General features: G+C 35.8%; 1 protein-coding gene across 1 annotated transcript in view; it reads left to right on the top strand.

Moving 5' to 3' along the window:
- The window catches only part of ksr2.L (kinase suppressor of ras 2 L homeolog), a 192,029-nt gene that overhangs the window by 124,457 nt on the left and 52,015 nt on the right, over nt 1–15,557 (top strand). Inside the window, exons 11-12 of the mRNA XM_018263769.2 lie at nt 3,693–3,779; nt 8,984–9,050. Coding sequence (XP_018119258.1) covers nt 3,693–3,779; nt 8,984–9,050 — 154 coding nt within the window. The remainder of the gene's footprint in view (nt 1–3,692; nt 3,780–8,983; nt 9,051–15,557) is intronic.

Below are 15,557 nucleotides of genomic sequence, written 5' to 3'. Positions count from 1 at the left end.
AACGATCGAAGGATTATTCCTTCGATCGAACGATTAAATCCTTCGAATCGTTCGATTCGAAGGATTTTAATCCAACGATCGAAGGAATATCCTTCGATCAAAAAAACTTAGGCAAGCCTATGGGGACCTTCCCCATAGGCTAACATTGACTTCGGTAGCTTTTAGCTGCCGAAGTAGGGGGTCGAAGTTTTTTTTAAAGAGGCAGTACTTCGACTATCGAATGGTCGAATAGTCGAACGATTTTTAGTTCAAATCCTTCGATTCGTAGTCGTAGTCGTAGTCGAAGGTCGAAGTAGCCCATTCGATGGTCGAAGTAGCCCAAAAAACACTTCGAAATTCGAAGTTTATTTACTTCGAATCCTTCACTCGAGCTTGATGAATCGGCCCCTCAATGTCTCAGTTTAAAATATAAACAAATAAAATATTTTTAAAAATGTATTTGCGTTTTAAAAAAAATATCTTAGCATATGTTTAGGCTTGAATGGCACTGTTAATTGGTGTGCATGTGTACCCATGACAGTATCCCCCTTTTTTTTAGAGCTTGTTTTTTTTTTTTAAGCTTGATGACAGTATCCCTTTAACTGCAGCACTGCGTTTCTTATAATTTATTAACTGATCTGATAATATATAGGCCATTCTGGCCTTTGAACTTTGTACTCATAGCTTCCTGTTTTCCTCCAGTTCTACCCCATGACTATGGAAACACACATGGGCAGATCTATAATTGCATCACTCCTTTGTGCATGGAAATCTATTTCACTTTAGAAGTGTCAGATATTCTCCTGGAAATCTATATGTTGTGACTGATGCTACCAGAATATGTCGATCCATCAGTTTCACATCTGCTTAAACTTTGTTCTTATTTTTTAAGTCACAGGTCATTATAAAATATAATCAGTGCTTTTCTGCTTTACATTTATATTTGACTGTTTCAAACCCCATCCCTGGGTCAGATAACAGCTGGGGACCTATTTCCATTTGACATTAATACCTGATTCTCATTGTAACAAGTGATTGTCACTTCCCAGTTGCAAGAGTTAAATTTGGACCAAGTCCCATGTTTTGCACGTGAGTGATGAGTGGTTGTCATCTCTCTGTGCCTAAAAGGGGCAGTATACCCCCTTGTTCAACTGTAGTTCAAAAGGGGTAATGGAAGCAAATCCATGTTTGGTTTTTGAACGGTAGATAACTAGATTACCAGTTCACAGATAATCCCCTAGTATAGTTGACTTCTGCTTATCTGGGCAGGATAATTATCTACCTTTCAAGAACCAAACATGGAGTAGCTTTAGTGTCCTTATTTGCCCAGTTTAGTTTGAGGAATAACAAAACAAATAGTAGTTTCACTACAAGCCCTGTTCATTGACTCAAGTTGAACAAGGGAGTATACTGCCCCTTCAAGAGAAAACACTTTCTCTAAGTCATTGCAGCACCTATTTTGGTTCGGCATAACAGGTTATTGCATGAAAATTATTTGCTCTTTTCACAATTCCCATTAGCAGTTTTTCATTCTGTTTCTCAGACACAAATCACTTTAATTTAATGATTATCTCTTCAGACCTTCATTGGTTGGACACTAGTAACCTATTGCAATGAAATAGCAGTGAGCTTTGACAAATCTATGCTAGTTATAAAGATGAAAGTCAAAATCTGATTTGCTGTTATAAGTTACTAAGGCCTCTTTTGCTCATGTTCCAGTGTAAAATATAATAATGTTAAACATACAGAACTTCAAACTTAAAACCCAGCTCATCCTGCAATATATAAACAATATATATATTTGGGCCCAATTGCATTTACTACATATGCAGCCAGTAAAAAAATCTGCTCACGTGCAAAGAAATGCACACAGTATATACTTTATATATTATACATATATAGTAATTTAGTTGGGAAAATGCTCAGACCCACCTAACTGCAAGAGGAAGTTGGAAACAGCCCATCTGAAGCCTTTCCAATTTTCTTTATAAGTGTAACAAATTACTCTGAGATCAATGGAACCTAATCTCACCATTTGCTGTCTTGTCTTCTGAAGGACCTACTGGTAAATAAAGCATCAGAGAAGTTCTTGTATGGTCTTCTAACATATTTTTAATTCAGTTTATTATGCCTTTTTGATTGAGGAATGACTATTTGTTTAGGCACACACACATTTTGGGTTCAAATGACTTAACTAGCTAACAAGACATTTGCATATTCAGTAATCTTTAGATTTACATAAAATAAATAAATGTTTTTTATTAGTATGTCTAGTTATTAGAGACTGAACAAAACAAACGTGATTTAATATTTCCAATTTTGCATCAATAATTGTGGAGTGGACTGATGCTTGCAGTCTATCTATTGTTAAAGAGTAGGCTAACATTGCAGTCCCACAGGCCAATAAAATATCCTGATGCAGTGGTTACATATTAAATCTTTTGCTGCTAGATAAGTGAAACATATTCCCAATTCCATGCTACTACTGTAGGTGGCTTTAGTGATTTATATGAGTCCATCTGGTGTAAGCTTTATTGGTTCTGGGGCAAGTTTTTGACTGGATAACATTTTTTTAGGATCATATTAGGGAGTTAAATGGAGAATTTTAGGGCAATGTTTGTTGCTGGAACATGGAAACAGTATGCTGATTAATGAATACCATATTCTATTACCTCCCACAATGAAATGGGTAAGCAACAGATCAGGAGCAGAGAGTTGTCACTGATGCAGCTAGAATGACATCTAAAAAGTACACCAAGACAATAACGTGATCTGGAAGTGGAATTTTTTTAAAGATTCAAGATTCCCTTCCATTGTTCAAAGACAGGTCAGGTAAATATCTGACAAGAGTTGGATATTATTATAGGGAACTTTAATCAGATAGATGACTTATTGAACTGTGAATTGATCTGTCATGTAGGAAACTCATCTTATGCCACAATAATAATAGACGACTGAGAAATGTCTGTGAAAAGTCTTAAATTCCCTGGAATGTCACATTTAAAACTGCCCATCTTTTTCAAGTTCAGAGAGGGTCACCTCAGAGAGCAATAGTAAAAAATTCTCAGTTCTTATGGGGAAACCCTCTCCACAGAAAAACAGCATCAAAAAATTATATATAAACAGAGTCTTGTAGGTGCAGTTGAAAAATTTCCTAGGAGCCTTGATAGAACCAACCCAAACAAATGGAATCTCAAATTGTGATTGTCACAGAATTTGTTGTCAGCACAACAGCGCAATGTTGTACTACAAACCAACACATTCTTAAAGGGGTCCTGTACCCATAAATTCTGTTCTTGCGTGAGGAAATTGAAAACAGTTCTCTGGTTCTTATTCTTAAATCAAGGTAATAGGAAACATTGTTTTAGGAGTCAGAGTTACTGCTTTTTTTTACATCAATAAATGATTTTAAAACCATTGAACATTTGTATTATATAGGAAAAATGCTAAAAATTAATTTTTTTTGTAAATTATAAAATCAAAGAAGCAGGCTATAAAGTACCATATGTTAGCACCATAGGACTTACATCTTTAGTTTGCTATTTGACCTCTGCCTCTTTTTTTTCCACTTTGCATGCTGCACTTGGGTTCGCACATGAGTCCTAATATGTTTGATCTCTGTTGATACTTTCTAATATGTTAAGTGTTATAACTTTTTTTGTCTCAACATTTCGGGGACTGAAACTGATGTTTTAATATTTTCATTCTTTAAGGGTCCAACAGCACATCACATCCATGTACCTTATCTTTACTACAAGGCTCCCACTACTACAAATACAAACAGCAATTCATATTCCCAGGTGAGTTACCAAGTGTTTACCATAAATGGATTACTCGAATGTTCTTATACTGTATTTATATAAGCACATGTGTTCTAGAGTTCTGTTTAATTTCTGTTTTCATTCCTGTTATATACTGTACAGATAGAGAAAACACAAATGCAGGGCCGGGCCAAAGTAGTTTGGCACCCTAGGCAAGGGTTCCAATCAGCGCCCCCTACCCCCTGTCCTATATTTCCCACCTTACCATTACGTTTTTTTAATAAAAGAAAACGCATTATTGAATGAAACTTTTAATTTATATAAATATGTAATGTACCTGTAATGTATCTGTACCTGTGCCAGCAGCCGATGAGCCCATATCCATCAATACTGCCCAAGCCACACCTGTACTCCAAGGCAGCCCCCCCAAGTACCAGTAAAGGAAGGTACTGTAGAAAGGAGTGACAGTGCCCGGTGATGAGTAGCAATACCTCTCTAGGCGCATCCAGAGCCAGCCAGCCAGGGCCTCTCTCTGCCCGATTCGTGACTATAGTCCAATGCGCGCCAGCGTGCCACAGTCACAGGCAGCAGAATTGGGAGTCATGCTCACACTGAGTGCTCCCAGGGTGGGGGAGCGCTGCTGTTTTGTTTAAACAAACCCCAGGGTTTGGAAACCTTGGGGAATGTGTTTTTTTTTTTAAAATAATACTTAAATAGTAAAGGCCTGCCATGGGACACATTTAATACTTGGAAAAAAAAATGTAAAAAACATTTTTTTTCTTACCCCTGATAAGTGCACCCCCCAGGTTTTGTGCCCTAAGTGGTTGCCTACCCTGCCTACCCCTTGGCCCGGCCCTGCACAAATGGGGGAATGTAATATGTTTCGTTAGGGCAAAAAAAGTATGCAAATACCATTGCAAATGTCAGTGACCAAGATTTTCATTGTTTGTGTCCTTTTTAACTGAGTTCAGATCTCAACAACTTCCTTGTAAAGTTTGTGAACAAATGCCTTATATGAGCATGTGTAGTGTGTGTAATAAAATATTGCAATCAAAAAGCATTTAAATATTTAACAAAACTCCAGAGCAGGTGTTAATGCCAGTGTCGGATTGGGGGTCCTGGGCCCACTGGCACTGCTACCTCAGGGGCCCCCACACAGTGTCGGACTGGGACACCAGGGGCCCACCCAAAGACCTTATACCAGGGGCCCACTCTCAATTCTATTATTCTTCCTCTCCTCACTCAACCTCTATTCTCCTAGTCTCTTTACTTTACATACTATAATATATTAAAATATATACAGTATTTAGCTTCTTTGTTCTCATAGAAATTGATAATGACCATGAAATAGGCCAAATGTTTAGAAGTAGGAGGGCCCACTTCCTGGTATCCCGGTGGGCCAGTCCGACACTGGTTAACGCTAACGTTTGCTTACCAATAATGAGTGAGCAGCACTAAACATTCACAAAAATGCGATTTTATTCATCGCTTGTGATTTTAATTACATTCCCCTTTTAGGTAGATATTTATCAATATGAGAGTTGAATTTTCAAACTTCCAGCTATTTCTAATTTCAGTTTTTTGAGATTAATATGATTTTTTTTAATTAATTCATTGAAAATATAGGGTAGAATGTGACTTCACGGTGTTCCAGTTTTTTGTATTAAAGGGTTTGTTCACCTTCCAAACACTTGTTTTCAGTTCAGTTGTTTCATTTAGTTGATACATTTCTCAACAGCATCTCTGGAATATTAGCAATTATTGTATCAATTCTAACAGCTGCCTGTAATGAAATCCAGAGATTCATGCTCGGCAGTAAATGTATCGACTAAATGTATCAATTTTTTTACAGTTTACAGGGTCAGCGACCCCCCTTACCAGAGTTTCTTTAGAATGTGAAAATGACACTTTACACTTCAATATTAGAAAAACAGTGACACATAGAAAATAGAAAGTAATTGGAAAAAGTCATTATTCCTGGTGATCTACAGTATCTGAAAACAGCTAGTTGTTTGAAGGTGAACAACCCCTTTGAGCATGTTTTTGATTTTGAGTTTTTTCATAAATAAGTACACATTTGAAATGTGATAAATCTGTCCTAAGGCAGAATTGAGAAATAGGTTCCATTTTGAAAATGCAATTCTCATTTTTCTCAGTTTCAAAGACTCAAATTCATCAAACTCAATTCATGTTTTTTGCTGCAAAAACCTTGATCGTCATTAAACTAAAATTTGCATTTTGCACCTAAAAAGTTGTCTAATTTATTGTTTTTTTTTTTTACAATTCTATGCATACATAATGCTACTGATAAAATGTAGCAGAAATTAAATAACCTTCTGGTTCTGCCAAATATAAAGCCACATCCCACATAGAACTGATTGAGATACAAGGATCTAATGCAATATATTAATTAGGGATGCACCGAATCCCCAAATCCTTTGTGAAAGATTTGGCCGAATACCGAACCGGAACCCTAATTTGCATATGCAAATTAGGGGTCGGAAAGGAAAAAGTGGAAAAAAATCTTCATTTGTGACGAAAAGTCACGTGATTTCCCTACCTGCCCCTAATTTACATATGCAAATTAGGATTTGGTTCGGCCTGACACAATGATTCTGCCGAATCCGAATCCTGCTGAAAAAGGCCGAATCCTGGATTCTGTGCATCCCTAATATTAATCACATTAAAGCAGCATGTTTTGCATGGTATAATATCTCAAATATGCTTTTTATCAGTTAAGAAGGTGGTGATTACATTTATTTATGAAGTATTGCTTGTGTAATTCTTTCCACTAGTTTGAATCATGTTGAAAATGTTTCAGGACCATTAAGAACAGACTCTGTGTTTATGTGATGGTTAAACAGAAAATAAAATATAATTCTATTTTCTTTGAAAAACTTCCTTTATTCCTTATTTTGCTGAATATGACTGCCTTTCTTCTTGACAGTTTTTGATTGGGCCCTAATATAAGCATTGTGTATATTAATAAGAACAGCTGCAGGAAATGACTGTCATATACAAAATATACATTTTATGATACCATTCAGTGTTATATTTATATCCCCACAGTCAGATTTTACACATATTATTAAGATATAATTACCATATAATTGCCCTGCACTGGTAAAACTGGTGTGTTTGCTTCAGAAACACTACTATAGTTCATATAAACAAGCTGCTGTGTGGCAATGGCGGAAATTGAAAATAGGCTATATGGCACAGGTTAAATAGTGGATAACAGATAACACCATTATGTTCTACAGAGTTTATCTGCTATTTACTGTATAACCTGAGCCTTTGCTCCTTTTAATGGCTGCCCCCATTACTACACAGCAGCTTATTTATATAAACAATAGTAGTGTTTCTGAAGCAAACAAAGCAGTTTTACCAGTGCAGGGCAACAGTACATTATATTTTTGTTACTTTAAAACACTTTCCTGTTTTGATGTTATTGTTCCTTTAAGAAAGCCCAAAAATACCTCAACTAACAAGGTTTTCTCCCCCCGAAACCTGGCAGTGAGTGAACTCTTAGTATTTTATAGAATATTCCATTCCTAGTGATTTTGCAATTCATTATTTGTTTTCTATAGTTTTTGAATTTTTTACCTTCTCTTATCAGCTTTCAAAGGGGATCACTCCAGCAGCCAAAAAACTCTTGGGAGGTTACATTTGCCTGTTATTTATTCCTTATCTCTCTATTCTGCACCACTCCTATTCATATTGCCATCTCTCATTCAAACCATTGCCTGGATGCTGTAGGAAATAGAATCCTACAACCAGGTAGCTGCTGTAGTTCCAAACATGCTGCTGAACAAAAAGCTAAATGACTGGAAAGCCACAAAGAATACAAAGTGAAGACCAACTACAAATTGTCTCTGAATATCAATGTCTATATCATACTAAAAGTTCATTTAAAGGCAACCAACCCCTTTAATTCACACAGGGTTTTTGTTTTTATCAAGATCAGCCCCTAATGGTTTGGATTTTGTTTGGCTCGGTTGAATCAGCCAACTTTATACAGTGTTAAAGTCAAAGTTGGCCAAAGTATGTCATCTGACCAATATATGCACATGGTTTTTTTTGCCTCCTAAATCAATAAATTATTTGTCCAAAATATTAGTTTGGGCTTGGGAAGACCTGTTTAAACCATGATAATTATATGTTACCAGAGGTGTTATTTCAGTTTTTGATCAGTCTCCGGAGTAGAACACTCTCACTTTCTTTTTTTTATTTATTTATTTTTTATATTTTTTTTTAAAGTGTAGAACTTTAATTTTGTACTGTACTAAGCAGCAGATTATCAAAGCAGAGGAAAGCTTCTGCTTTAGCTGTTAAATTAACAACCAACTGTATCTGCAGGGCTATAATTGGCAAAACCAATTTTATCTGTAACTGCTTGTAATATATGTATCCCTCTCTTTTTCTGTAAACCATGAAAAAGGAATACAAAAATGCAGTATGAAGAAGGTAGCAATTCGGGATTTACTTAAGAAACTATATGGAAGGCATGCATGTCAGCAAGAATACTGCATATCTTAGCGACACGGACTGTAGGAAGGGAAAATAGTATTGCTCTATACAACTTTAATCCTATTCCAATATAAGAGATGCACTTTCTTCCCAGTATTATTAATCTCAGGCAATCACAGTTGCCTGAAAATCAGGTAAGATTTTTATGTGTTAAAAAAATGATTAAAGATGAAATAGTGGTGCAGGAGAGAGGGACAATTTTTCTCTCTGTGTAGCTTTGAAGCTCCCTTTCAGTTGAGGGAAAGCACTTTACAGGTTATAGGTTATTATGTAGAATATTGGCAAAGTACTGATAGTTGCTGATTTAGTCACCAGAGGTGTTTCTTTTCTCTTTCACAGTTTTTAATTACATAGTACTCAGTTATTCATTTTAAATTTTATCAGTTTAACATTGAAAACAAACATTCTTCTAACTAACACATTGTACATCTGTATTTCAAATAAGCTAGCTATTTTGTTGTAAAATCAAAGTGAACCCAGTATTGTAGCCAAAATTATCTGGTTTGTAATGCAAAGTTCGGACATGACCCAGACACAAGGGCGCAACTTTGCACCTGATGCATTAAACAACCTCTATATAATGTTTTATTATTTAATGGAATCATTTAATTTTATTATGTAACCAGAGAATGTTTGTGCACTTTGAGTTCTTTCCATTCTATTCGCTAGTTCTCTTCTAGTGTCTGATTGTTGGCTTGTTATTTCTTTTGCAGATGTTGTGCCTGAAATACCAACCCGAGCTCCCCAAGTAATCCTTCATCCAGTAAACTCTAACCCAATGTAAGTGCATTCAAGAATGATCATTTCTGCTGTGTAGTAGGCACTGGGCTACATATCGTGTATCTTACCAAAACGGTGCACAACAATTGACTACTTTTGTTTTATAGCAGCACCAATGAATTTGGAGAATCACATTCCTCTTTTAAGTATTGGGCATAAAAGCATTAAAAAATAATTGCAGGGAATAGGTGTAAAAAAAGGGCTACATTATTAAGGCTACATGCTCAATTTAACTAACAACATTTCAGCACTTGAGCCACATAGCAAATAGATTTATAAAGTATTATCTTGTTTGGGAGCTTACTGAACAACACCAGTTTGCTCATGGCTTACGTATTTAATTTCTCTGCCACTATTCAATTTCAGAACACAGAAAGCAAACTAGATTTTTTCTTCACTGCTTTAAGAACCAAACGTTTTTCTTGAAAAATGGCTCACTATTCAACTAAAACCCTTCTACGTGGCATATTTATCACATGAATACAACGGCACTATTGTAGTTTGTAATAAAGCTTAAACTTGATTTGGAATTATACCTGATCCAACTCCTTATCAGTTAATAACAAGTAACAATTTGTTTGGTGTTTCCATTTTGTCAACTTCCTTTGGCAAAACTTCCTTCAGCATATGTTTTTCAGAATTCACTTGCCAACTTTGCTGAAAGTCAAGTTCTGATTAAAAATATAGTTTTGATTGGGTATTCAAAGTGGAAATATCCATCTTTTTGACTTAATGAAAAAAGAAATGTATTATTTAGCTTTGAAAATAAATCAAGCCTCCGGCAGGGTGCACTGTTGACAGTTGTGTGAATAGGGAACATAAAATTCAGCTGGTAATAACAGCAGTTGCACATTCCATTCCCGATCCTGTCTGTTTATTTTCACTTTGTCTCTGGGATGAGCTTAATTGGATCTCTTAATCTTTTTGAATTTGTTAGCATTTAGCTATCCAAATAGTAATATATATCGACAAAAATATAGTATATAGTAATATAATCGACAAAAAAACAGCAATTCTGTTAGATTTTTTGCTATAGGGAAACTTTCTTAAGTGCTAATACCTTGCAGTTGCTTTGGAAACATGTTGAACTTATCATTAGCTAATGGTTAGCTGATCCTATTTCAGGAGAGGCTTTTTGGAACACTGTGTGGAACTAATGGTTCACTGGGTTGCAACTTTTTTTACACGTGTATTATGCTATAACTTTATAATGTAATTCATGTAGCCATGACAGGCAAAAACATTAAGAGGACTATTTATCAAAGGTCAGATTTTAGTGGTTTTAGAGGTTTTTGAAACCATGACTAACTCATAAACTCTAAAGGGTCCATTTATAAAATCTTGAATTTATCTGGTCAAGGTTTTAAAGGAGAACCAAACCCTTTATATTAAAATTCCATACCCCCTACCCTACATAGACCTTCTTCCTGCTCCCCCCCCAGCCTTGGTGTTACACTCTGTAAATGCCTCTAAATCTTTACTTACTCCTCATTGCAGATTCAGCGCATCGGAGTTTACGGGCTTCTTCTCTTCAGTAATCTTCGTGAAGTAATCGCCGTCCTGTGCATGCACAGTTGGAGCAGTCTGCCAGTTTTCTAACAACTGCGCATGCGCAGAAAGTCACAGGAATTGCAGAGGCACAAGAAGAAGACCCGAAGATTACCAAAGAGAAGAAGATGGTGCCCATGAACTCCGATGCACTAAAGCTGCAACGAGGGGTAAGTAAAAAGTTAGGGGCATTTACTGAAGATAACACCTAGGCTGGGGGGGGACAGGGAGGGGGGTCTATGTAGAGTAGGGGGTAGGGGATTTTAATGTAAAGGATTTGGTTCACCTTTAAGGGGAAAACTCTTTTTGTGGAAAAAAAACTTATTTATTATACCCCAAACCTGATAAAAATCTGAATCCAAAAATACTCCATCTCAGACCTATTGAGGTCATGTAGACGTCAATGGCAGATGTCCCTGAAGTTATTTCTTGGCATTGTGATCTGTACTGGATAATCTGATAAAGTCAGCATTTTCATCCAATAATCTGATAAAGTTGAGTTTTCTCAGCGAAAAGTTGAGTTATTGGAGGGAGCATCAGTTAATGCTTGATTTTGTCACAACGTTTTTTCACTCTGACTTTTTTGAGAAAAATTTTGATAAATGAGTTCAATTCAGGATGGGAGTTTGGTCAACTATGTTTTAGTAAAAAAACTGAGATAAACTCGAGTTTTAGTAACTAACCCTCTAAAACTACAAATGTCATGAGATTTATTGAAATATCAGTTTAAAAAAAGTACGAACAGAAAATAATATGCTAAAAAATACAAATACATAGTTACATAATTGGGTTGAAAAAAATACAAAGCCCATCTTAGTTCAACCCCTCCAAATGAAAACCAAGCATCCATACACACACCCCTCCATACTTTCACATAAATTATATGAACCCATACCTATACTAACTATAGATCTTAGTATCACAATAGCCTTTGATATTATGTCTGTCCAAAAAGTCATCCAAGCCATTCTTAAAGGCATTAACTGGACCAGCCATCACAACATCACCCGGCATTGCATTCCACAACCTCACTGTCCTGACTGTGAAGAACCCCCTACGTTGCTTCAAATGAAAGTTCTTTTCTTCTAGTCTAAAGGGGTGACCTCTGGTACGGTGATCCACTTTATGGGTAAAAAGGTCCCCTGCTATTTGTCTATAATGTCCTCTAATGTACTTGTAAAGTGTAATCATGTCCCCTCGCAAGTGCCTTTTTTCCAGAAGAAAACAACCCCAACCTTGACAGTCTCCCCTCATAATTTAAGTCTTCCATCCCTCTAACCAATTTTCTTGCACGTCTCTGCACTCTCTCCAGTTCATTTATATCCCTCTTAAGGACTGGAGTCCAAAACTGCACTGCATACTCCAGATGAGGCCTCACCAGGGACCTATTAAGAGGCATAAATATTTTTCCATCACTTGAGTTAATGCCCTTTTTTATGCAAGACAGAACTTTATTTGCTTTAGTAGCCACAGAATGACACTGCCAAGAATTAGACAACTTGTTATCTACAAAAACCCCTAGATCCTTCTCATTTAAGGAAACTTCCAACACACTGCCATTTAGTGTATAACTTTCATTTATATTATTTTTGCATTTATCAACATTGAACCTCATTTTCCAGTTTGCTGCCCAGTTTCCCAACTTAGTGGGAGTGGCAGCATCCGGCATGGAACCTATAGTTCTGCACAATTTAGTATCATCTGCAAAAATAGAAACAGTACTTTCAATGCCCACCTCCAGGTCATTAATAAACAAGTTGAAAAGCAAGGGACCTAGTACAGAGCCCTGCGGTACTCCACTAACAACACTGGTCCAATTAGAAAATGTTCCATTTACCACCACTCTTTGTAGTCTATCTTTTAGCCAGTTCTCTATCCAGGTACAAATACTATGTTCCAGGCCAACATTCCTTAATTTAACCAGTAACCTTTTGTGTGCCATTGTATCAAATGCTTTAGCAAAGTCTAAGTAAATCACATCCACTGCCATCCCAGAATCGAGGTCCATGCTTACCTTCTCATAAAAAGAAATTAAGTTAGTCTGGCAAGAGTTTTTCGGACAATTCTTAGAGAAAAAATATCTGAAAACCTCTAAAAGTAGCAATATTTACAACAGTACAATAAGATCAGCACAGCTCCCATTGACTTCTATAGAACAACTTTTACCTGGCGAAGTTTTGTATTGGAGGGTATTTACAAAACTCAACTTTTTTCTCACTCTAATAAAAAAAATTTGACCAAACCCAAATCCCCTTAATTTACCAATAATTGTTCTCGAAAAAGTTGATGTGAAAAAACGTCTCAACAAAATCAAGCGTCCATTCGAATCGTGTGACTTTTTCGAAAACTTGACTTTATTGAATTGTCACCGCCTCAACTTCAATTTATTTTGATTATTGGACAAAAACCAGAGTGGATCATTATGTCAAGAAACATTTTCAGGGACATCTGCCATTGACTTCTACATGACCTCGACAGGTTTGAGATAGAGTATTTTTGGATATAGATATTTAGCACCTTTGGGGTATAATAAATCTCTACAAATTAGAGTTTTTTTTCCCAGTAAAAATTCAAGTTTGACTTGATATGCTATAGGGTACCTTGTCAGTGGCACAGTATAGACAAAGCACTTGAACACAAATCCATACATAAGAATAGACCATATAAACAGATAAGAGAAACTGGAATATAGAAAATGTACGAAGACTGTTATAAAACCAGGAGCACAGGCAAAACATCAAATATGTTTGATTTATTGCTGCATTTCCATTAACAAGCAAAACACACTGTACAAACAATTTCAATTAAATATACCACTATGATTACCTTAGCAGATCATCATTAAATTGTAATGTAAGATACAGATTAAAGTCCAGTTTTATTTCTTCTTATGCTTTTTTGGTTTTCTGCACCTAGAAGTTTACTTTTGATCAAAAAAAATACTCTTTATTTGGAAACTATCATTCGCCTAACAAATCATACAGTAACAAGATATTTCTAGGCAACCCAGTGACACCCTGGGGAGGTGCAGTAAAAAAATTTGAGTTAATGCTGTGTTCCCAGAGATTATTTTGTTTGCTTATGGCGTTCATATTTTTATTTATTTATTTTATTTTTATCAGTTCAACAAATGTGCTTTTGGTTTTGCTGCATTAATGATCAAATCTCAATGCTACAGACTGAGAGGCAAACTTTTTTGCATTGGCTACAGATGTCAATCCAACTCAACCTTGTCTGTTGGCCTACCCTTTCCTGCTTTGTATAGATTTGTACCTTCTATCTTACACAAGTGAGCTATGTCTGAGTGGGTCTTGCAAACTTACAAACATAACCAGAAAAATGTTCTCAGTAATATTGAAAGGTGATAAATAACACCTGCTGATAATGCTAATTATCATGTTGACCAATTGGTTTCAAGAGGATTGATTAGTAATCTAGATTTTGCGGCTCGCCATTTGATATACAATACCCTGCAAAATGCTCCACTTCTTCGCATTTATATTTAAAATAGTCCCGTAATTTGTCAGAATAATGCTTCTTTGAGAATTTATGTTGTTCATTTACAAGAGGTTGTTGCACTTATTCTGTTACTGCTAGAGTAGTTTGAGCCTTTCTATTGTTGTATTTTCCACCACCTACTACCCAGATTCTAGTCCCAACTTTCTTTTGCTGTTGAGAAACTGCAACTATAACCCATGATATTTAAGCAGAACAGTAGTATGTGCCTTAAATGTTCTATTATGAATGGCATTGGAATTTATTTCAGAGGTAATCTAGAAGGATTATTATACTTATTCAGTTTTTATAGCCTCTCTGCAATGAACTTCAGTACACTTCATTATCTAATTTCTCAGAAGCATAAAGCTGTTTCTTCTTTTTATTCACTTGATAAATTATTGGGTTTGCTATCTCTAAAATGACTGCTCCATAGTCTATTCTCAGTTTCCCTGTGTACAGTATGTCTCTTTACAATGGCAAGTGCAGAGTGCACAGTTCAATTTCAGTTCCCCCCCCAGAATTCCAGCATACTTTGCATTTGTGCCCACTGCAGTTGCACCTGCTGCATCAAAACGAATGTAGTTGCACTCAAATTGTCTGCTCAAAACTGTGAGATTATAGATTGTGTCATTTCGAGTACAGGTTCAGATGCTGTTTCCTTTTTCTATGTAATAATAAAACAGTACTTTGTACTTGATCTTACATAATATAGCATAGATCAGTATTGGTAGAAAGGCAATCTTATTTGATTTATTCAATATTTAAATGTAGCAGACTTAAAGGGCAATTATCACCAAAAAAATGTTTCCTCCAATGAAGTTGCAGGCTTATAATTCCTCATGTTTGACAATTCATTTTTTAAAATCATCCCCCTTCCAGTGCAAAACCCTGTTGTGACACATAGGGGCCCATTTCTTAACAATGGAATTTAGATCTTTTTCCACAAATCTTCCTATTTTTTTTTAAAAAAAACTCTGAAAATTCGAGATTTTTTAATTGTAAAAACTACTAATACAAAACTTTGCCAGGTAAAAGTTGTCAAGGTTCGAGAGAACAAGTGGGAGCTGTGCAGATCCTATTAGACCATTTTAAATCAATTCGGACTTTTACAACATTTTTGGATTTTTTTTTGCTAGGAATTGTCCAAAAAACTCTAGAGTTCGAATCATTCGATTCGAAGTCGAAGGTCGTAGTCGAAGGTTGAAGTAGCCCATTCAATGGTGAAAGTAGCCATATTCAACCATTCAAAATTCAAACTTTTTTTTCCTCTATTCCTTCACTCGAACTAAGTAAATGGGCCCCTTAGACATTTTTCACTAGTAATTGTCCAGCTTGAATTTTTATAGGTTTTACCATTTTTTGTATTTTTTAGCACGCTGTTCAGTGTTTTTTCCATTTATATAATCTAATATTTCTATAACTTTCATGGCATTAGTGGTTTAAGAGAAAATCCGTTTAATC

This window comes from Xenopus laevis, chromosome 1L (genome assembly GCF_017654675.1).
Source record: "Xenopus laevis strain J_2021 chromosome 1L, Xenopus_laevis_v10.1, whole genome shotgun sequence".
Classification (NCBI taxonomy): Eukaryota; Metazoa; Chordata; class Amphibia; order Anura; family Pipidae; genus Xenopus; species Xenopus laevis.
Note: the sequence above shows the minus strand (reverse complement) of the source record. Positions and strands in the feature narration are given on the sequence as shown.